The sequence below is a fragment of the Protopterus annectens genome, chromosome 7.part0, assembly GCF_019279795.1.
Source record: "Protopterus annectens isolate FY-2018-M chromosome 7.part0, PAN1.0, whole genome shotgun sequence".
Taxonomy (NCBI): Eukaryota; Metazoa; Chordata; order Ceratodontiformes; family Protopteridae; genus Protopterus; species Protopterus annectens.
In genome coordinates this window covers 1511527106-1511549332 of record NC_056739.1, presented here as the reverse complement: position 1 = coordinate 1511549332, position 22227 = coordinate 1511527106, and the positions used below count along the sequence as shown (strand labels likewise).

The 22227-nt window shown below is 41.3% G+C and overlaps 1 protein-coding gene across 3 annotated transcripts in view; it reads right to left on the bottom strand.

Moving 5' to 3' along the window:
• Window positions 1-1285: 1285 nt before the first annotated feature.
• LOC122807099 (histamine H1 receptor-like) overlaps window positions 1286-22227 on the bottom strand; it is a 435794-nt gene continuing 414852 nt past the window's right edge. For all 3 annotated transcript variants that reach the window (XM_044078049.1, XM_044078048.1, XM_044078047.1), the window contains one exon: window positions 1286-2721. In XM_044078049.1, the coding sequence (XP_043933984.1) occupies window positions 1359-2714 (1356 nt within the window). In that variant the 5' untranslated portion in view covers window positions 2715-2721 and the 3' untranslated portion in view covers window positions 1286-1358. The remainder of the gene's footprint in view (window positions 2722-22227) is intronic.

The following is a 22227-nucleotide window of genomic DNA, read 5'->3' as shown; positions in this document are numbered from 1 at the left end:
CCATTACACTAACATCTCATCTACTGTATAGATTCAAAATTAAGCTTGAATAAAAACAAATCTTGAGGGCAATTCTTTTTATCCAATGTCAATACATAATATTAAGAAACAAAATGATATACATCAAAAAACAAAACAAAAAAAAACATTTCCCCTGAAGTGTATTATATTTTTTTACAGGTATGTCTTTATACATCATCCATTACCCTGTTTCAAGACTTGTATTTACTTCTAAAATCTGTTTAATGCCTTCAGACTGTACTCACCATCAGGTAATGAACTAAACATCAGTCATAGCTGATCATATCTGATTGTAGGCCATCAATAACCATACTAAAAATATATATTTTTCTCATAAAATGCAAACATTAAAATATAGAACTTCTAAAATCAACAAATCTAGAAATGCCATTACATATTTTTGTGTTCAAATTTACCTTTTTATTTTATTACAAAGCAACAAGAGTATAATCTTCTAGTTACTGGGTATATCTGAATTACTAATTGATTACATCTTACTGGTAAACAATACCAGATTGAAATTTACTGTATTAATTGATACGTGTCTTTTTGAATCAGCTTGAAACAACAAAATAACAGGTGCATTAACTTTGATACTGCTTGCTCTCTGTTGAAAATTTCTGATATTTCTGAAAGTATTTGTTTTTTCTTCCATTTTTTTAGTTTTAAGTGCATGTTGTAATTCCTTTTCTTCAAATAATAGTTATGCATTTTTATACTAAAAGCTGTAATTTTGTTGCAAGATTATCTGGCATTTTTTTTTTATTTGTTCTGGCTCTTAGATCATTTAATAGCAATGACACATTTTAAATTATATAATCTTTAATATGTGATATCTATTAGGCCTAGACTAAGATGTTACAATATACCTTTCTATTTGAACAAGTCCCCAGACTTTACATATCGGATATTAAGTTCATTATTTTCCTTTAAATTAAGATTCTGATAAAGCATCTGCTCTTTGAAAAAAAATGCATGTGATATAATTAATTATCTCCAGAAATTCTTGTTTGGTAGGTATAACCAAGCTGGTCACCATCTTGTAGTGCATGTTTTTACTGTTTGCTTTCTCTGTTGACATTTCAGTGTAAAAAGGAAATATAACAAGTATAACGCAATCATATCAGTCCACAAGAAAAAGTACCAATTCAGAAATTTAATTTCAATTATTTTATAATTACATATGCTTTTCTAAAAAAATGAATGTAGTTAGAAATGGCTAAAGGGTAGAGCATTATAAATTACAGTCTGTCCACAAGTTATGCATAATGATCCTTCAGATTTCTGATACCATTTTTATTTTATTTCTAGGGAAAATAGACATATTAATTCATACACTAACTATTTAAGACATTTTGACATTTGAATGGCTTCCTAAAATTTGAGTTCATCCACACATAAATAAATGGATTTAATGCAGAATTTGCATAGCCAAGCCAGACAGTAAACATTTGCACTTCATATGAAATGCAGCAGGAACACAGTGGTCTAATAATAAATGTTACAAAATAAGGAATCCAACATATCATAAATGCAGCTATTATAATTCCCAACTGTTTAGCAGCTTTTGCTTCCTGTTTAAGAGAAAGTTCTTGGAAAGACTGTTTAGAACAGCAACAGCAAAGTCTTTGCCAAAAAGATGTTTGGAAACTAACACTTTCCTTTTGTTCTTGTTTGTCTTTGACATTGCTCCCTGATATAGGCTGTTGACTTAGCAAAGTATTTTTAATGTACTGCATATTGCCATCACTTTGTAATATTCCACTATGTTTCAACATTTTTAAGTTTTCAGATGCTTCAATTTTGTTCTGAACATGTGTGCTTACTGAATCATTCTCTCCAATGCCATGTTTTGGATTGTTGGAAATTGATGCTGGCAACATATGTTCACTCATGTTTTCTTCTTCCATAACATCAGAAGATATTGTATTACTTTGTTGGTCTAAAGTCATGGTTTGTGTCCCATTGCTGCGTACTGATTTTTTTTTTATAATTTTAGATGAAAAATGCTTAATATTTTCCATGTTACTAAATCGTTTTCTAATAGTGCTATAAATGTTTGCATAAAACAGCAACAAGATAAAACAAGGTATATAAAAATTTATCACAGCAGCAGGGATCTTAATTTTGGCATTACAACAGAAGTTTGTTTCACAAATATAATTTTCGCTATCTTTAATATCTACTGAAAATGTAATAGGAATGATCCAGAGGAAAGAAAGAATCCATACTCCTAAGATGTATGCACTTGCCATTGCTCTAGTACGATATCTCAGATATTTAAGCGGTTGACATACAGCACGATATCGATCCACACAAAGCAGTAAAATGCTTAGTATTGAAGCTGTGCTTGCCACATAATCAGTGATCAGCCAAAACTTGCAAAGATGTGTATTAACCTTCTCTTTATTTATAAATCTGAAGTAATGAAGAATGTTGAGTGGAATGGCGATAATGCCTACTATAAAATCAGAAACTGAAAGACTAACAATGTACAGATTTCCAGCAGTATGGAGTGTTCGCTCTATAAATACAGCATACAGAACTAAAATATTTGAGACTGTTACTAATAATGCAAGGCTTCCAAGGAAGAAAGATACAGTGGCTTCAGCAGTTGAATTAGATGGATTTACCTCATTGCCGATACAAAAACAAGAACAGTTGGATCCGTTGGAGAGGTTCAAATACATCATTGGTGTTCTAAAAATGAAGAAAAAATAAGTACATGAGACAGAAAGAAATACATTAGTTTCTTTGATGCAGTTCTGATTGCTACAAAAGATAAGGTAGATAACAAAAATGTTTGCTTTGTGCTAAGTGATGCATTTGTTTAAAATGTTGTATACATTGTTTGCCAGATGTACTCCTTGTTCAGCAAATATTGTACTTAGCTTACATTTTTAGGTCAACAATGCCCATTTGTTTGGTAAAAGACAAATCCCTAACATACTCAAAAAAAACAAGAAACCATAGCATCAGATCTTGGCACATCTTTGGTTTTATACATTAACTATCTGTCTTTTAACATCCATATCATTGTACCAGCATATTCTGCTTCATATTCCTTAAAACTATTAATTGCTAGTTTCAATGAAGTAAGATTGATAGCCAATGTTGTTTTGATTTAAAATTGATTATGCAACTACTGTAAATTATCAATTAATATAACCTTTGCCTTAGCCATCACATCCTGAAAGGAAGTGAAACATTATCCCCAGGATTTACTAATCTTCCGTGTAAGACTAGATTAGTCTTACACAGAAGCACCAGTCTAAGAGTTTGATGGCAGTGTGCCATGCATATTAATGAGGGTGTGCTGCCTCAACTCTAAAGCTTACACGGAGCGTGGATGAGTGTAGGGGGCGTGTCAGACTGCCGAGCAGTTCAAAAATCCATGCCCCTGCAATGAAGAAATGCCGCAATGTCAAGTTACATGAGCGAGTTCGCTCACATATGCACAATGTAACACTACACTCCCTCATTTGTTAAACAACTGACAAAATTAAAAATAGAAAGATTTTTTTAATTTTTTTTTATTTCACCCGATATAGCTGCCCATACTTGCATGTGTTTGCATGGGTTTGCCCATTGCTTACCTACAGTTAGCAGCTTAGACACCAGAAGAGGATAGTAAGAAAAATATATGCAAATTAAGCAAAATAGCAATAGCGTAGTTGTTAGAGCCTTCACACAAAGAGGAGGCATTCCCGGTTTGAGTTCCACTACTGCACATTCCATTTTCTGTTGGAAATCTGTATACAAAAATATTTCCTAACATTTTTTATGTATAAGTTTCGTAAAAAGCATTGAAAAGTTAAATGTAGTAGTGAACAAATTATATATATATATATATATATATATATATATATATATATATATATATATATATATATATATATATATATATATGAAGGTGAAATGGTTATGAATTCTGAGACATGAGTACCCTATTTTAAACAATATAAAGTACTGCTAAGCACATTTTACCAATATTGAGCATATTTAAATCCAATTGGTCGTAGCTGTGCACCGTGTTAACCAGCGCAATGTCTTTGTGTGGAGCTGCGCACTGCGCTAACAAGCGCAATCACAATGTATTTGTGCATAGCTGCGCACTGCGCTAACCAGTGCAATGTCTTGCAATGTTGAGCAACGTTGAACAATGTCAAGCAACATTGAGCAACGTTGGGCAAATTCGGGCAAAGTTGAGCAAAGTCGGTTAAACACGGCCACACCTCCTTTACTGTACCTTAACCAGTCAGGTCTGCCCAGTAGGAAAATAAAAAGCAGTGACACGGCTCGAACTCAGGATACTGAGCACTAAAGTCACAGTACTTAACCACTAAACCATGACAGCATTCCATAAACATGCACTTTCAACAGACACATATCTATCAAAGGAATTTTAAACAATGCCAACATCAACTAAGCAGGTGTGCCTACAGCTGAGTTTCTTCAAAACTGGCCAATCACAAATAAATTTGGTAAATGAGGCATATTTAAGCTCCACAGGTGGGAATACTTGCTATAACTGGTTGTAGCTTCCTTCTGCAGTCAGCATGGCCGGTGTTGGAGAAGACACTCGATTTAGAGCGCAATGCTGGGCCATTGAGGAGTCCAAAGTAATGGTTTGGCTCCTTGTCCACAATCATGACGAAAGACTCCTGTGGGGCCAGTACCAGGGTACCCAGTATAAAACGGATGCCTGGAACAGTCTTGCTCGTGATCCCACAAGTGCCACTGGTGTTCCTCGGACTGGTGAGCAGGTCAGGCACCATTATTCTGACCTGAAGTGATGTAGGGAGGATTAACTGGGGCAGTGGATCCAGGAATCCCATGCGATGCCCAATGCCCCAGCACTGAGTAAGTAGCCATTGTATTAAGTAGTTAAGAATTGCTATGCTTGTCTATACTATGGATAGGTATGTCTCAATATCACTGCATTTACTTCACAGCTGCAGGTGTCCAGGCTATGAATCAGCAAGCCCATGAAGATAGGCTGCAAAGGCTGCATCATCAGGCAGATTAGTAATTATTCTGCATGTACTGTTATATAAAATAAATGAGAGAGCCTTCAAAAAGTGTTTTAACCCAATAAATAAAGGTGTAATAATCCATTAATAAATGTATAATTCCTGGAGTGCATCTGTGTCATTTTCTTTGATATGTTGTTGTACTGTTGCATTCTACAAATAGTAGTGTTGTATTAAGCAGTGTCAACCCACACTTGGGTAGGCCCATATAACGTGGATGAAGGGAGTGCCAGTAGCTCTTATGCGTATTTGCAGCCCTCAACTGTTGGTTCATGCCCAGCATGTACAGGTTAATCTGGCACATGAGTAGTTTGGTATTGTGCTACCCAGAAATGTCAATGTGCTGCCAGAAATGTAGGGAGCTGTTAACATATAACTGATACTTTCATCTGAACATATCTAGATAATTATATGAAAGTAGAGCTGTCAGTGTACCATCTTAGCAGTAGTGTGTGTGAGCAACTCTCAAAATATGTAGCAGTAACATCTGCATCTTGGACAGTTTGTATGTAAGATACAGCTCATGTGTATAATGATCTAGCAAAATCCAATTGCACAATATAAGGGCATTGGGTAGTGTAATAATACATGTAAGGGACATATAACTGCAGTTAATAGGAATTTAATGAAAACTAGAAGCATATATAAGTTGTTAATTGAGCTATCTTTTTCCACCCTACTGTATGTGCATAAAAAATGCAATTCCACACCTCAATCGGTATGTTTAATCTCAAAACATTTGTTGGGACATATGTCCTATTGGTTTATAAATATGTGCATTTATTTATATGCATGTGCCCTGTTAAAATACCACAATATTGGTGGCCTGTTGCCATCAATTCAACCTGCATGCTGTTGTAATGTCCACTATTGTTCTGTATATGCATGTGTTATGCTTACTTTTCAACTGTTGAAAATCTGGTGTGTTGGGTTAATGGGAATACTTCTGCATGCTGTTATAACTAATTGGGAATGCTGTTGACTGTTACTAACCCATATCTTTATTAAACTCTCCGAAACATAGTTCATATGGGAAGGCCGATCCCAGCGGACCCACCTGTCCCACCTCAGCTGGCCATGATACCTGGCACCAGCAGATCAGGTGCCCAGCCTGGGACCTCCTCCTCCGTTGGCCTTGTGCCACTATCGGGTGGAAATGCTGCAGGGGATGGGGCTCAGCCCCCCCTTGCAAGCATGGGAGGAGGAGGGCCACCTATCACCCTTCGAATGGTCCAGGTTGTGGTGCGTAGAGATTGAACGTTCTGTTGCAGAACCTCTACGCCAGCTTGAGGCTCGAGTGGCGCAACTCCCAGGTCAGCCTGCCCCTCTTACACAGCCCTCAGCACAGCCACCCTCTGGGCAGTGAAGGTGCAGTGGTGACTGCCCATGTGTGGGGACCTCAGTCCCACTGTTTGAATCTGGGGGCTCATGGGCTTGTGATTTCCAAACATCCCTCCCTGTCAAAGGTGTTCACCCACCACGTGTCATATACCACCCCTGTACACATCTTGTTGTCTTGTCTGTTTACCTCCCCAATCTACCTCCCCCTACTTCCCCTACCCCAGATTCAACTCTCACCTAAAAAAAAGGGCAATCTGCTCCCCAAAAAAATTACACCCCATACATAGTTGCCCATTTTGCACACATGTCCACTGGACACATGACATTTTATTTAATTGGCATTACAACATACTTTGTTGTCCTCACCCCTCTCTCAAGGGTTGAAGGTTTCATATCAAACTCCAAATTTATTGCATATGCACAGCTGTTGCTGTTGAAGAAATGGGCAGCTATGGACCTTCCCTACACCCATCCTGCACATCCCAAGCTATTTTCCATACTGTCTTTCCCTCTTTGTGCCCATTTTTCACCACTTCCCTATCTCCCCATTTTTCTTTTCTTTCAAAGAAATGAGCATGGGGGTTAGCGGGAGTAAGCACTATTAAGCAGTAGTTAAAAGTGCCTTAGTCACTCTGTATGTGAAGGCCCTTGTTCTGCTCAGGAGCAAAATAAAACACTTCTGTCACTCTTGAACCCCGGACCTTGCATACACTACACAACATGAAGCACCACTAAGCCACAGTAAATATACATCAAGTTGGTGCTTAAATAAATATATCATGCATCAGAATGAGTGAATGTAAAGGAAAAATAGGAATACCATACCACACAACTTGTTCTGTGGATGTTGACCAACAGTTGTTGTGGGATTACATTACATGACTGTGATAAGAGAAGCAGCCATTCTACCAGGAAATAATGTTACACCATCACTTTACAACCTCACACAGTATCACAGCAGGACAAACACTGGCATAACTGTTTTGGGCAGAGGCCATACCTCCCAACTGTCCCTAATTTTCAGGGATGTCCCTGATTTTGAAACAAATTTTAGCTCTGTCCCTCTGAATCCCTCCAAAAACTACTGACTTTGGCCAGAAAGGGGGTGAATTACACTTAATGAATAATGACAATAATTAAGAGTTAGACACTTCTTTTACTTCAGAAAAGGTGCATTAATTCATATGCTCTGATTCTCTCAATGTCTCAACTTAATGGCACTAATATTTTAAAGGTGTCCCTGACTGTCCCTGAGTTTTTCTTTATTTTTCCCTGAGTCTGTCCAAATATGTACCTGAGTGGTTAAGAGGTCTGGCATAGGCAGAAACACAGAGGCATAACAGCCTTTCTGCTGTTAAACACTGTGCAAATAACTTTGGAAGGAGTTTCGGAAGCATACCCTTATGTAGGAATACAACACTGAAATACAAATGGATGTAGCCATGTACTGGTAGCAACCAACTGTAAGAAAGCCATTGCTCTATTGATGAAAAGACCTGTGTGGTGCACAGACAAAAAATAACAGGCTAATCTCTGGCTATCATGTGGATAGGTCCACATTTGGGAGTTACGCAGACAGACTACTTGCCTTGATAAACTAACATGTACACAGCAACCCTGTAAGTCCAGCAAGATAAAATCCACACAATAATACTTACGCTCTCTGTACTTCTGCAACCCTACCCAAATGTAGAATATACCTGTGTTTGCAGGGTCTACCAAGGATGTAGGCAAGCTTACTCACAATACTGAAATGTGTCCAGTTTTTCTGAGCAGCTTGTGCTAATGTCAACACTAAAAAAGCACAAACTGTTTAGAACTGAGTAAATGAATATTCAAAGTATAGCAGTTCACAAACAATTCTTGTGCCAAAGGAATACATCTCAATAACTAGCTTTGTATGGCACTTAATTGTAACAGTTGAAAAGAAAGTACATCTTTCCATGTATCTTGCGGTAGCATTTTGAAGGGTAAGTATATTTCTACACTGACAAGTGGGTACTGGAAGCAGCAACATTAGGTCTGAGTACAAATTGTAAATCTTTGGCTACACCCCTGGCTTCTGATATAAGAACTATACCAACCTTCTGTCTTCAATAATGATGTCCACAGCAAACAAGGATGATCTCCATCTTGGAAAGCTGAAAGGGCCACGCCTACATGAGTTAGCAATTTATAGTACTGGGTTGCTATGACGGTGACTACTGCAATTACTACACAGCAGGCTGCATGCAATTAGCAAATGGTGGCCACTAATTGGTGCAGAGGCCATCACATGTTCATGTCCAAATTCCTACAATAGCAGGCTGCAATCTCTGCCAACAAACTCAATCACTCTATTGCAGAGACTGACAGAGAGAGATGAGAGAGACAGAGAAAAGGAAAAAGAAAAACAAATATTACCAAATCATACAAAAGAAAGGTATGTGACACATATGTATTTACTGGCATGTAATAGATGTTATTGAAGAATAGTCAACATAATGTGAACCATTCATATGTGGCAGCAGTACTTCTTTATGCACAGATGTTCTGCTTAACTACTGCTATGGACAAACATGTGTGTACCTGTGGGCAGTGGGACATACCTGTGAAATGTGTAGCTCAGCATTAAATGTCAAAGATCTGATACATGTTATCTGTGTTCTGTACTGTAGTGTGGCCAATGGCTGTTGGGGGGGATTAGCGCTGACATTATATAAACATGGGTGTGACAGAACAACACATGCATGCTAGTCATATTAAAGTGTAGCTTAGCATTGGCAACTGCTGTAGCAGTCTAGTATGCTTATCTAGCATCTGTAGTCATATATACCCCTTAATATTAGTGTGTGTTCATATGTGACACCTGTTTGTGTTGCAGCAAGGCCCAACAGTTCAGCTGTGAGGTCCAGGGACTTACAACAGTGTGGACCTTGTGTGTGTATGCCACACACATACGGAGAAATATATATGTGTCATATATATTCACATCTGTATATGTGCATAGAGTAGGGGACATATTGCAACTGTTTGTGAAGGGTGGAGATATATATGTTGGTGAAGGTTAGTATGGGCATATTTGTATGTAGGTTTTAGTGTGTGACAAACAAGACAGCATACAGTGCTGGTATATGACATGTGGTGGTTAAACACTGTGGGTGGTTTGTTCAGTTTGCAATGTTGAAGCCAGTAAGGCCTGCTAAAGCTACCTGGGCTGTGAACACCTTCAATGCATTTATCCCAAGACTGTGCGATTTTATTACATTACTGTACACCTTGCATCTTTTGTATAATTGATATTCTCACTATGAAAGGTGAATGTGTATGTGCCTACATATATATATATATCTATGTATATGTAGACCAATGGATGTGTATATGTATATATACATATATACATATATATATATATATATATATATATATATATATATATATATCGAGAGAGAGAGAGAGAGAGTTATATATACTCATACACACCTACATCTACTTGTTGCAATAGATTCACTGTGCTGTTGACTGATTGTGATGGTCAATATGTTTGTGAATACATCAAATATACCTATCTGTGGGATAGCTTAGTGGGAAACTGTTTATGTCATGGTATTATGGGTCCTTGCTTTGATCCTAGCAAAAGTTGTGTATTCTGTTGCTAGGCAGAACAAGTGCTATTGCATACAGTGTGTTTAAGTCCCTTGGTTTTAACTAGGGTATGCCATTGGAGGCTAAAGCACTACATCTATGATTATTGATTGGTACCGATGTTGAATCCAAATCCTGTGTGTACTGTAGGACTACTTGAAGCTCTGGGCCTGTACAGCAAAGTATGGTCTATGTCCACATTGCTTGCATCCACTGTTTTGTGTGGTCCCTGTATTCATCACAGATTACATTTCTCAAGATTAAGGTTGTGTAAGTACTGACACACAATACTGTATAGTACACACTGAAAGCTTATCTGGGTTGCCATACCTTTGTGGCCTGTAATTATGTCTGATGTGTGTGTGGGTATGTCTGTAACATGTCCTTTGACATATGTGTGGTAAAACATATAACTGCGTATCTAGCAACATTCATAGTGTATTACAGCAGTATGCGACCTATATTCCCAATTGTGCACATATTTTGGCCACGGGTTTGCCATTAACAAGTTGTGTGGTAATAATAGTAATACATTTACTGGACCTTACACTGATTGTGATGGATTATATATTTCTTTACACATCAGCTTGATGTATATCTGCTGTGGCTAGGTGGTGCATCATGTTGCATACAGTGTGCCAGGTACTCTTGTATAGTCTTATATCGTGAATTTATTTTGTTGCTGTGCAGAACATGGTTCATTAGATAGAGAGTGAGCAAGGCACTTTCAAGCAGTTGTGGGGTGAGCAGTGATAAGTGGCAGTTACAGTGTTTCACTCTCGGTTAGCTTATAGGTTGCTATATATGGCAGTTCAGTGATATCTGTACTGTATAATGTTAAATGTGCCATATGACTTGCTCAGACATATTTTTGTATTTATGTCTTCCAGGGATCATGGCCCATTGCAGGAACCACAGTTACAGTAGTGCTGAAGATTATATCATTACTAGCAGTATGATTCAGCACTACCATCTGATGTTCTGACAAACCAGCCAGGACCAGCAGGAGCATACTGCAATGTGGCAAGATGTTGTCCGCAGGGTAAATGAGATAGGCCTGCATAACCGGACATATGAGCAGGTACGCCACCACTGCAGTGATCTTCTCAGACATGTCCGTCAGTGTGCTGCTGATGTACGTAGACAACAGCTTGCAACAGGAGGTGGTGTTAATATCCATCCCCCCCCTCACCAGAGTGGAGGAGCTTCTCCTGAGCCTGGTGGCACCTGCCCAACAACAACAGCAGCAGACATACACCATGATGGAGGTTGGAGCCACCCAGCAAGCACACATGGAGCATGCAGGTAACATTGCATATCTGTAGACTACTGTTATCTGTATTGGTAGATCATGCATATGTGAGATGTGGAGTGTGTTGTTCAAAGATGTGGAGCCTGTCGTTGTGCAATACTGATAATATGGAACATAATCTGTAGCCCTGCGAATGTAAACTGTTGTTGTACTGTAAGATTGCAAACACACAGTAGCAATACCACAGTTGTGGCCACTGAGAAACTGTCTCATCTCTATGTAGGTCCCTCTGGGATGACATCAAGGCAGCGGACAGATGCTGGTGAGTGTGTTCTACATTTATTATTGTAAATAAAAAGTGCATGTCATAGTTAAGGTGTAGGCCATGTACACATGTAACACACCTACCCATAATGCATGCTGTGCATGTTTGGTGTAAGAGCACGCACATCTCACTAATGTGATTAGCTGCCTCAAACACATGCAATACCCAGACCATCTCAAACAAATGTGGCTAGACTGTAGTGACCATTGGATAGGCACAGTTGATACTCAACATGCACATAACATACACATCTATGTCATACACAGAGCATTTTAACATGCTACACATAAAGGATTCCCAAACCCTCTGTAAAGACACACTCCAGCATCCAAAATCTCATCCACACATTAGACATAATATACCTGAGGGGTAGAGGCTTATCATGGGGCATTTAAACACTCTGCAACACACTATACATTCATGTCAGGGAAAGCTCCTTATTGGTCTCCTTACAAACTCACGCAACAACTGGTTGTGAAATGGTGAATTTAGACAAGGTAGTACAGTTCCGGCACAGCATGATTAGTGCTGGTTTGGGAAACATTTGTAGCCTTGAGTGACCACATGATGCTTCATGATGATGGCCCATGGTACTATACCCCATCCAGTTATTGTAACCACAGTACTACACATAGCTTTCATTACTATACACCTTAATGTTGCGTGTGTGTACACATATGCACCTCTAAACAGTATGCATACCAATCACCATTTGCAGAACTGACACATATATGTCTTGTGATGCTATTGAGTGGCTAGGTCATATGACACACATTGGGTATGTGTAGTGTTTAAATATGCAGTTGTGTTTTAGCATGCCATGTCATGGATGAGACTGGCATGTCCACAATATGATCTACACTCACCATAAGTACCGTACATTTGGCAAGTGACCAAATGGTATTCCATCAATTATCCATGCACCACTGATGATGTTGTGTGAATACTCATCATGCATGTGCTAAAAATGTGTCCACAATTATTTGCTAAAGACACAGAGGCTGTAATCAGCATTGGATACCTATCTGACACACAGATACACATCCAGCAATGGTATGTACACCTGTGAGTTATGGTGCACAGTACATTACAGGGTTATGAATACCTGCACAGCAATGTTTTGTCCATGTATGCATAGTGTTCCAGGGGGAGGGCCATCACCTAATAACAAAACACATGCATCAAAGCCATGTATACTGTTAGTAACAAGGACTGACTATACTTTCACTGCATGCTGTTGAGCAACACATGTCCTGCATGCTGACATGTGTGATATGACTGTATTGCTTGTGATACTGTACCCCACCATCACCTGCTATTGTGTATGTTCTGGGATTGCTGGTGTTGTGTGTGTCTGCTTTAGGAAGGAGTGTATTTTTGTTTGTGTGCATGCGTGCATGTGTGCATGTGTGCATGTGTGCATGTGCACATGTGTGCATGTGTGCATGTGGTCTGAAGTCATGTTCAGATCTTAAAGTGTGTTTCCTGTTTTCCTCTCACAGGTGCCGTGGTGGGGCTGGTTCAGTACAGCAGGGAACCTAATGTCACTGAGACAGGCAGTAATGATGAGGATAGGTGTGCTGAGGCACAGGCAGGTTTGTCAGGGTCTGTTGTTGGGCCAGCAACTGACAGTACACAAGTCTCCACCCCATCCATGCACACAGTCATACTGCCTGTACATCCATCATCACCATTGCCCTTAGCTGAGGGACAGTGTATGGTTGGCATTGGCTAGGACAGTGTGGTATCTATGGCATATGTATCAGGATACAGCAGCCAAAGCCAGATGTCTGGAATGGTACCACATAGGCAGATGCCCAGGGGTTCTTGTCAGAGCACTGCTGGTCATCATGCCCCTGGCAGACGTGCCACACCTCTTTCTACCACACGCATGTTCCATGCTGTCATGGAGGCACAGACACAAATGGAGCGGTACACCAGACAGGGACTAAGGGCACAGAGCGCTCATAACACCTCTGTAAATGACAGTATCTGTGACCTAACAGGTGCCATATGTAACTATACTGAAGTCAGTGATAGACATTGGCATGAGACATTGGATGCCCTCCACAATGTCATGTCCATGTGTCAGAACAGTGTAGGATGATTGAGACATAGACGTGGACGTATGCCAGCAACATCAGCAGCTGCAGGTCACCGTGGATGTCCAGCAAGTCACAGCTGCTCTTGTAGTGCCAGTACCAGCCCCAGCAATGTTGGGGGGGCTGTCCATAGACCGTCCTAGCAGACCACGTGCACGTGGCTCTGGCCAGTCCCAGCAGGAACTTGGATCCAGTGGACATATGTCAACCTCTTCTGATAGTACCCAATCTGGATTAGTACCTGATACTGTCTGTAGCACCCCTGCCAGGCACAGGTTCTGTATCCATGGCCAGAGACGGTGATCTGTAAAGCCTGCCAGGTACAGTCTTTAGCTTTTTCACAAATCCCCATATCTGGCAGCCACATGGTGGAACTGTGTGCATGCAGACACACACACACATAAACCAGAAACCTAGGGAAAACACATACCCACACACATTACATCAACATTGGCCCATAACAGTACTCATGGCCCTCACACACACACTCACACACACATGTCGATTGTATGGCTCAGTGTAGGCCTCTGGCAAACCAACAACACACTCTGTGCATATGATGAAACCTGTGCCACCTCCTGTCATCTGTAACATTGATGCAGGAACAGGCTAACATGGTGCTGATGCACAGGGTGACTTTAATAAAGTATAGCAATGGTTGGATGTGTAGCATGTTGTCAGCAGTAAAGTGTAATGATATCCCTGAAGGTGTAGCTGAGCAGGCATGATGCATTAAAGCTGTAATTAGCAATATTGTATTGTTTTCACCAGTGTTTATTACAATTGTGTTTTGTTTGCCAATGTGCCACTTGGCTGATGTGTGTAGTTGTGTCAGCATGCATTATACAGTGGACAGTAAGTGTGGGGTGTGTGCAACACAGGTTTGCAGATGTACATTTGTGAACATGGTGGAGGTGCACTGTCTGCATGTACATGCATATTGGACACATGGGCAGGGGGACATGCCCTGTATTGGCCAGTGTTAACACTCTGTAGTTTCTATTGGTGGCCAGTATGCATTGTACTACACACATTTTGGAACTTGAGTACACATGTGTGTGTATGACATGGGTTGACACTGTGCTGTGGGTGATGCTGTTGTTGCTATCTGTCATTGGTTTGCATTACTAAGGTTAACACTGTCCCAGCTGCATAATCCTTTAGTAATGCACACTGTTCACCTACAGGGTTGCATGGACCGTGCTATCACAAACACAAGAAATTCTCACTTATACAGTAAATGTTTATTAGTCTCATGGATCCCTGCCATAAACTAAATATATAATAGCAGGTGTGAAGTTGTACCAAAAAAGAGTTACATACCAAGAAGGGATAACCACTCTGGTCAGTATCATTGGTAAAATACAATCCCTCAATAAACATACAAGACAAGCTTCAAAGTACAAAATGGCAAGGATTCCAAAGACAACACTAAAGCTTTCTTTAGTGTTGTTTATAATCTACAGGGGAAATCTCAGATTGGGTCACAGTTAATGCAATATAACAGAAAGATGATAAACTTCAACAATTGGCTCAGCTTCTGGTGTCATTCAAAGGGGATCCAGTCTCTGTCTGCCTGTGATTGCATGATAGACAAGCCTCATTGCTTCACTACAGATGGTTTGCACCTGTCACCCCTATGCTTCTGAATACTGGCCAAGGCTCTTGCTGTCCCCATATTACCTTTTTTTTTTTAGGTAAGGCTCAAAGGTTCTTAGGTTCATAGGTAGGTACTAGGCTATTGGCCCTGGGGCCTATACAAGCCCAGCCAAAAAGGTACACTGGCTTTTTCCACCCAAGAAATTTATTTTCCTGTGCCACTGTCGAACAGAGACACAGAAGTGATCCCCAGGGCGAATTTCTTATTTCCCATCCAATCATCAAGATGTGTCTTGAAGAGTGCTAATGAGGAGCTTTTTTGATATAGATAGGTAGTTTATTCTGGAGTATGGGAAGTCTCTGGGACAGGATTCTATCCCTCCGGCATGTTCTGTTTATTGTGGTGACAACGTTTGGGTCCCTAGAGCATTTTGTTTCATAGGTTCATAGGTAGGTACTAGGCTATCTGCCCAAGGGCATTTATAAGCCTAGCCAGAATGTGTTGGCTTTCGCCTCCCTTTTAAATTAGTTTCCTGGGCCTCTGTCTAGCAGGGCCACTGAAGTGATCCCAGGGGTAAATTTATGATTTCCCATCCACTCATCAAGATTCCTCTTGAAGAGAGTCAGCAAGGGGCTCTGCCTAACATAAACTGGGATTCTAGTCCAGAGTGAGAGAAGTCTCTGGGACAGGAATCTATCCCTCCAGCACATCCTGTTTATTGCTGTGCTGAGGTTTAATTCACTGGAGCATGTGGCTCTAACAGATTTGATTTTCTTGAGGTGGAGCAGGTCCATTAATTCTGGGTTGGACATGGCCTTATACGTCAGGCATAGATCACCTCTGAGCAGGCAGTAAGCAACCAAGTAGAGCTGGAGTTTCTTTAGTCAAGCTGCATAGGGCATCTCTTTGAGGCCCATGATCCTCTTGGTGAGGTACTTCTGTGGTCTTTCCTGCTGTTGCATGTGCTGATTAAGGTAGATACCAAATGGGGCATTGTACTCTATTATGGGCCTAATGAGTGATGCGTAGAGGGGCACAATGACCTCTCTTGATCTAGAGGTGAACCCTTTTGTAATTAGGTGGGCTACATAGAAGGAATTTCTAACCACTTTGGCAATGTGATTAACAAAGGAGAGGTTACTATCTACCTGGGACCCAGGTCCCTAATTACATTTTCTGTACCTAGTGGATTACCACTTTTGTGGTAATTTGTGGGCACTTTGTTTTTTCCAAAGGAGATGAATATGCATTTTTTGGCATTCAGTTTGTGGCCATGGTTTTGACTCCAGGTATCTGTCTCTGTAAGACCCTTCTGGAGGATGTCTGTGTCAGCCGGAGAGTCGATTATGGCCCCCAGTTTTCAGTCATCTGCGAACTTGGTCAGCCATAGTTCTCCCATGCTTGCCTGTACCTCAGAGAAGTATATACCAAACAGGAGGGGTCCCAGGACTGAGCCCTAGTTTGCAGTCATCTTGGAACTTCATTAGCCAAAGGCCTTCTGTGTTAGCCTGAACTTCAGGGAAGTAGGTACCAAACAGGACAGGACACAGGACTGAACCCTGTGGTACTCAACTTGTGACTGGTTTAGAGTCGACATGGCACCCGCAACTCTGACCATGTGTGTTCTATCTGTGAGCCAGTTGGCCACCCATCCCATGACATAGGGGTTAATGTTCAAGCTGGTAAGCTTGTCTATGATGCCAGAGTGGGGAATGGTGTTGAAGGCCTTAGTGAGGTCCAGGTAGGCTGTGTGGACTACTTTCCCTTCATCTATGGCCTTGGTAACTGTTTCAAAGAAGTCAACTAGGTTTAGGAGGCAGGATCTACCTTTAACAAAGCCAAATTGTGTAGGGTTCAGTGTCTGGAGGTTCCCAATGTCTCTGTTTATGAGTTCCATGATAATTCACTCCATAGCTTTGCATACCAGGCTGGTTAGGCTTATAGGGCGATAGTTCCAAGGTTCTGTTGTGGCACCACCTTTGTGGAGTGGGATGACTGTTGTTGTACGCCATTCTTTGGGTACACAGCCTGTGGTAAGGCTGAATCTGAACAGTGAATTTAGGTGAGGGTTTAGTTCCTTTTGGAGCTCGTGTAAGACACAGCCTGGGACATCATCCAGTCCCATTGATGCTGTGTTCTTTGCTTTAAAGAGGGCTGTTTTTACCTGCATGTCCGTGATGTCTGGGGCTTTGCATTCTTCTGGGATGGACACGGACCCTTTTGGGGATGGGGGGGTGAAGTTTGCACTGAACTTGTCCGCCAGGATGTTGGCAATTTCAGTTGGTTCAGTGTATTTTTTGCCATTTTGCAGTAGCTCAGAGCATATCTGAGAGTTGCCACCTAAATTTTTGATATAGCTAAAGAAGGCTTTGTGGTTATCTTTAGATTCTTTGGCAATTTTTCTTTAGAAACTGGCCTTGGATGATTTTATGAGCGATCGTAGTTTCTTGCTAATAATGATCAGTGATGCCTTTCCTTTTTGGAATTTTGCTCTATCATGTAGTAGTTTCCTCCTTCTGTTGTATACCTCATTTATGGCCGGGGACCACCAGACTGGTTTCCTCTTTTTGGAGGAGTGAGTCTTGGTTTTACTTGGGATGGCTTGATCCATGCATCCCTGTAAATGCTCATAGAATGCACTTGTAAAGGATTCTGTGGATTGGATAGCATTATCCTGTAGCAAGGGGGCTTTGAAACTTTCCACTTCGGTCTTGAGAAGTGTGATGTTTGCTTTTGAAAAGTTTTTCACAGTGGTTTCCTTGACTGGGGATGGGGTCGGGATGTGGATGTCCAGTGTGATTACTTTATGATCTGATCTTACCAGCGAGGGATTTACCTCTGGTGTAGAACACTGATCCCCCATGTTAGCGATGATCAGGTTCAGTATGTTGTCACCTCTAGAGGGTGTGGTGACCAGCTGTTCCAGGGCGTTTGAGTTTATAAACTCTAGGAAGCATTGGGCAAAGGAGTTTGTACTTGAGTAATTCTCCCAGTCAATGTTTGTGTAGTTGAAATCTCCTAATATCATGGTATTTGGTAGGACCTTTATATTTTCCAGTGTTCTCAGGAATGCTGAGTGAGGGTCCTGAGACAAAGTAGGTGATCTGTAGCAAATCGGAACCAAGAACACAGCAAAAAGCTTGATCTGTAGCAGGCTACGATCTGATAAGCAGCTTTGCCCACTGTTAGTTGCACTTGGATGGTATCTGAGGCCTCGTGCTGTGCCACTAACCTGGAGGTGTGGGTATCCTTTATGAAAATGGATACACACCCTCCTTTTGTATTTCGGTCTGGGTTTTGGGGCCGAAGCTCAGTGGGATTGGGATTTCTTTAAGTGGAGCATGTCCAACAGCTCTGTGTTTGACATAACTTTATATGTTAGGCAGAGATCACCTCTGAGTAGGCGATATGCGACAGAGTAAAGCTGGAGTGTTTTGAGATGGTCTGTGTAGGGCATGTATTTGAGGCTGGTAATCCTCTTTGTGAGGTATTTCTTCGGGCTTTCCAGTTGTTGTAGATGTCTTGTGAGGTACATGCCAAAAGGGGCGTTGTACTCTATAATGGATCTAATGAGTGATGAGTAAAGGGGAACAATGACCTCTTTTTTTCTGCATGAGAAACCTTTTGTGATGAGGTGTGCCATGTAGAAGGATTTCCTGACTACTGTGGCGATGTGATTATCAAAGGAGAGACTACTGTCCACCTGTGTCCCAAGGTCTCTTATCACACTTTCAGTGTTAAGTATACTACCACCTATGTTGTAGTTCATGGGTACAGAGTTTTTACCAAAGGGGATGACAATGCACTTTTTGGCATTGAACTTGAGGCCATGGCTTTGACACCAGGCATCTGTTTCAGTGAGGCCCTTTTGTAGGATGTCCACATCGTTAGTAGTTTCGATTATGGCTCCTAGTTTGCAGTAATCTGGAAACCTCATTAGCCAAAGGCCTTCTGTGTTAACCTGTACTTCAGGGAAGTAGATACCAAACAGGACAGGACACAGGACTGAACCCTGTGGTACTCCACTTGTCACTGGTCTGAAGTCGGATTTGGAATCTGCTACTTTCACAGTGTGAGTTTTGTCAGTGAGCCAGTTGGCAACCCATTTTGTGACAGGGATTTATACCTAATTTAGTGAGTTTATCTATAATTCCAGAGTGGGGGATGGTGTCGAAAGCCTTGGCAAGATCTAGATAGGCTGTGTGAACCACCTTACCCTTGTCTACGGCTTTGGTGACTGCTTCAAAGAAGTCTATCAGGTTTAGGAGACATGATCCTCCTTTTACAAACCCAAACTGGTTGTGGTTCAGAGTTTGCAGATTATCAATGTCTCTGTTTATAAGTTTCATGATGATACATTCCATGGCCTTGCAGACCAGGCTCATCAGGCTAATGGGGTGCTAGTTCCCAGGGTCCGTGGTGGCTCCCCCCTTGTGTAGTGGGATAACCATCGCTGTGCACCATTCAGCAGGCACAAAGCCTGAGGTGAGGCTATGATTGAACATGGTACTTAGGTGTAGTGCCAGATCGTTCTGTAGTTCATGTAGAACACAGCCTGGGATGTTATCTGGTCCCATGAATGCTGTGTTCCTGGCTTTGGAGAGTAGTTTTTACCTGTGCAGCTGTGATGACAGCAACTTTGCATTCTTCTGGTATAGAGATGGGCTCTTTCATGGGTGAGAGGGGGTTAAAGTTAGCACTGATCCTATCTGCCAGGATTTTGGCAATATCAGTTGGGTCTGTATATTTAGTGCCATTGTGCTGTACCTCAGAGCAGATATGAGTGTTGCCATTGAGATTCCTGACATAGCTATAGAATGCTTTGTGGTTGTCTTTAGAATCAGTGGTGATTTTGTTTTCATAACTAGCTTTGGAGGATTTTATCAGGGATCGCAGATTCTTACTGAGGATGACCAGGGAGCTCCTCCACTCATGGGATTTTACCCTCTTTTGCAACAGTTTCTTCCTTCTGTTGTGCAGTTTGTTTATGGCAAGGGGCCACCAGATTGGCTTCCTTTTCTTGGAGGATAGCATCTTGGTTCTGTTTGGGATAGCACGATCCATGCACTCATGTCAATGCTTATAAAGTGCAATTGTGTAGGATTCAGTAGTCATAACTGTATTGTCCATCTGCATGGGTGTCCTGAAGTTCACCACTTATGTCTTAAAAAGCATGAAGTTGGCTTCGGAGAAATTTTTTAACATGGTTTCCTTAATGGGGGTTGGGGGCAGAATGTGGATATGTAGGGTAATTAGCTTATGGTCAAATCAGATCAATGAGGCGTTGACTTCAGGTGTGGAACACCAGTCACTCAGGACAAACCAAGCCCTGTAACCAACACAAATAACCACAAAGTGAGCTAAATTCTTCTCATTGCCAGAAGTCTCAGCCTCCAAATGCACACACTCGAGGCACTTCTCAGTATGGAGAATATCGATATCTGTGTAGTAACAGAAACCTAGTTCAAGACTCCAGAGAGCACACCAGCACTACCAGGATACTACTCATTCCATACGTTCCAGCATCAGAACCTGGATCATAGCACACAGGGTGGAGATGTGTCCATATTCATCAAGGATACCTACACCTCTCTCTACAGTCTCTCTACAGGATATGTGCCCATAGAATGTTGCACAGCAACATTCTTCCCACTCCACAGGGGTGGGCCACAAAAGACCCTTGATATTCATGCTTTATCAGCCTGATGAGTCTGATCTGCAAGGCAATGGACCCAATCATAATGGAAGTCAACAATAAAGACATTGGGAACCTTCACACAGTTGAGCACACCCAGTTTGGCTTCATCAAATGCAGATCACACCTCTTGAACTGGGTTGATTTCTTTGAGACAGTTACCCAGGCTACAGATGATTGAAATGAGCTCCACACAGCCTAACTATACCTCACTAAGGCCTTTGACACCATTCCCCAGTCAGGTATCATAGATGAACTCACCAACCTGGGCATGAATCCGTACATCACAAGATGGATTGCAAACTGGCTCACAGATAGATCCCACAAATTAAGAGTTACTGGCTACATGTCAGACTCTACATCGGTAACAACTGGTGTCCCCCAGGATTCAGTCCTGGGGTCCCTCCTGTTTGGTATAGACTTCTCAAAAGTACATGCCAACACAGGAGGGTTGTGGTTGACTAAGTTTGCTGGGAACTGTAAAGTGTTTGCCATAATAGATTCCCCAGATGACACAAATATTCTCCAGAAGGGACTCTATGAGACAGATGTGTGGTGTCAGAATCATGGCCTCAAGCTCAATGTGGAAGAATGCATAGTAATCCCCTTCGGTGAAAACAAAGTACCCACAAACTACCACATAGGTGTTACCCCCTAAAAAGTGACAAGGTAATAAAGGATCTGGGGACACAAGTAGATAGTCATCTTTCCTTTGACAACCATGTTGCCAAAGTGATTAGGAAATCCTATGTGGCCCATCTAATCAACAAAGGGTTTGCATCAGGATCAAAAGAGGTAGTGGTGGCCCTCTACTCTTAAGTCATCAGACCCATCATTGAGTACAATGCACCATTTTGGATGTACTCAACTAAGCATATCCAGCAACTGTAGAGACCACAGAGGTACCTCACCAAGAGGATTACTGGCCTCAAACAGTTGTGTTATGCAACACAACTGGTAAAACTAAATATGTTCTATATGTTCTCCATTGCGTACCGCCTACTCAGAGGCACACTCTGCCTAACATACAGAGCCATGTCCAACACATAACTGTTAAACATGCTCCATCTACAGATAACAAAATTGAGTCACACTATACACTCCAGGGATATGAACCTAATCACAACAATGAATACAATATGCTGGTGGGATAGAGTACCATCCCAGACACTTGCCTTACTGTGGAACGAGTCCCAATATACATCCGACAGAGCCCCTCACTGACACTCTTCAA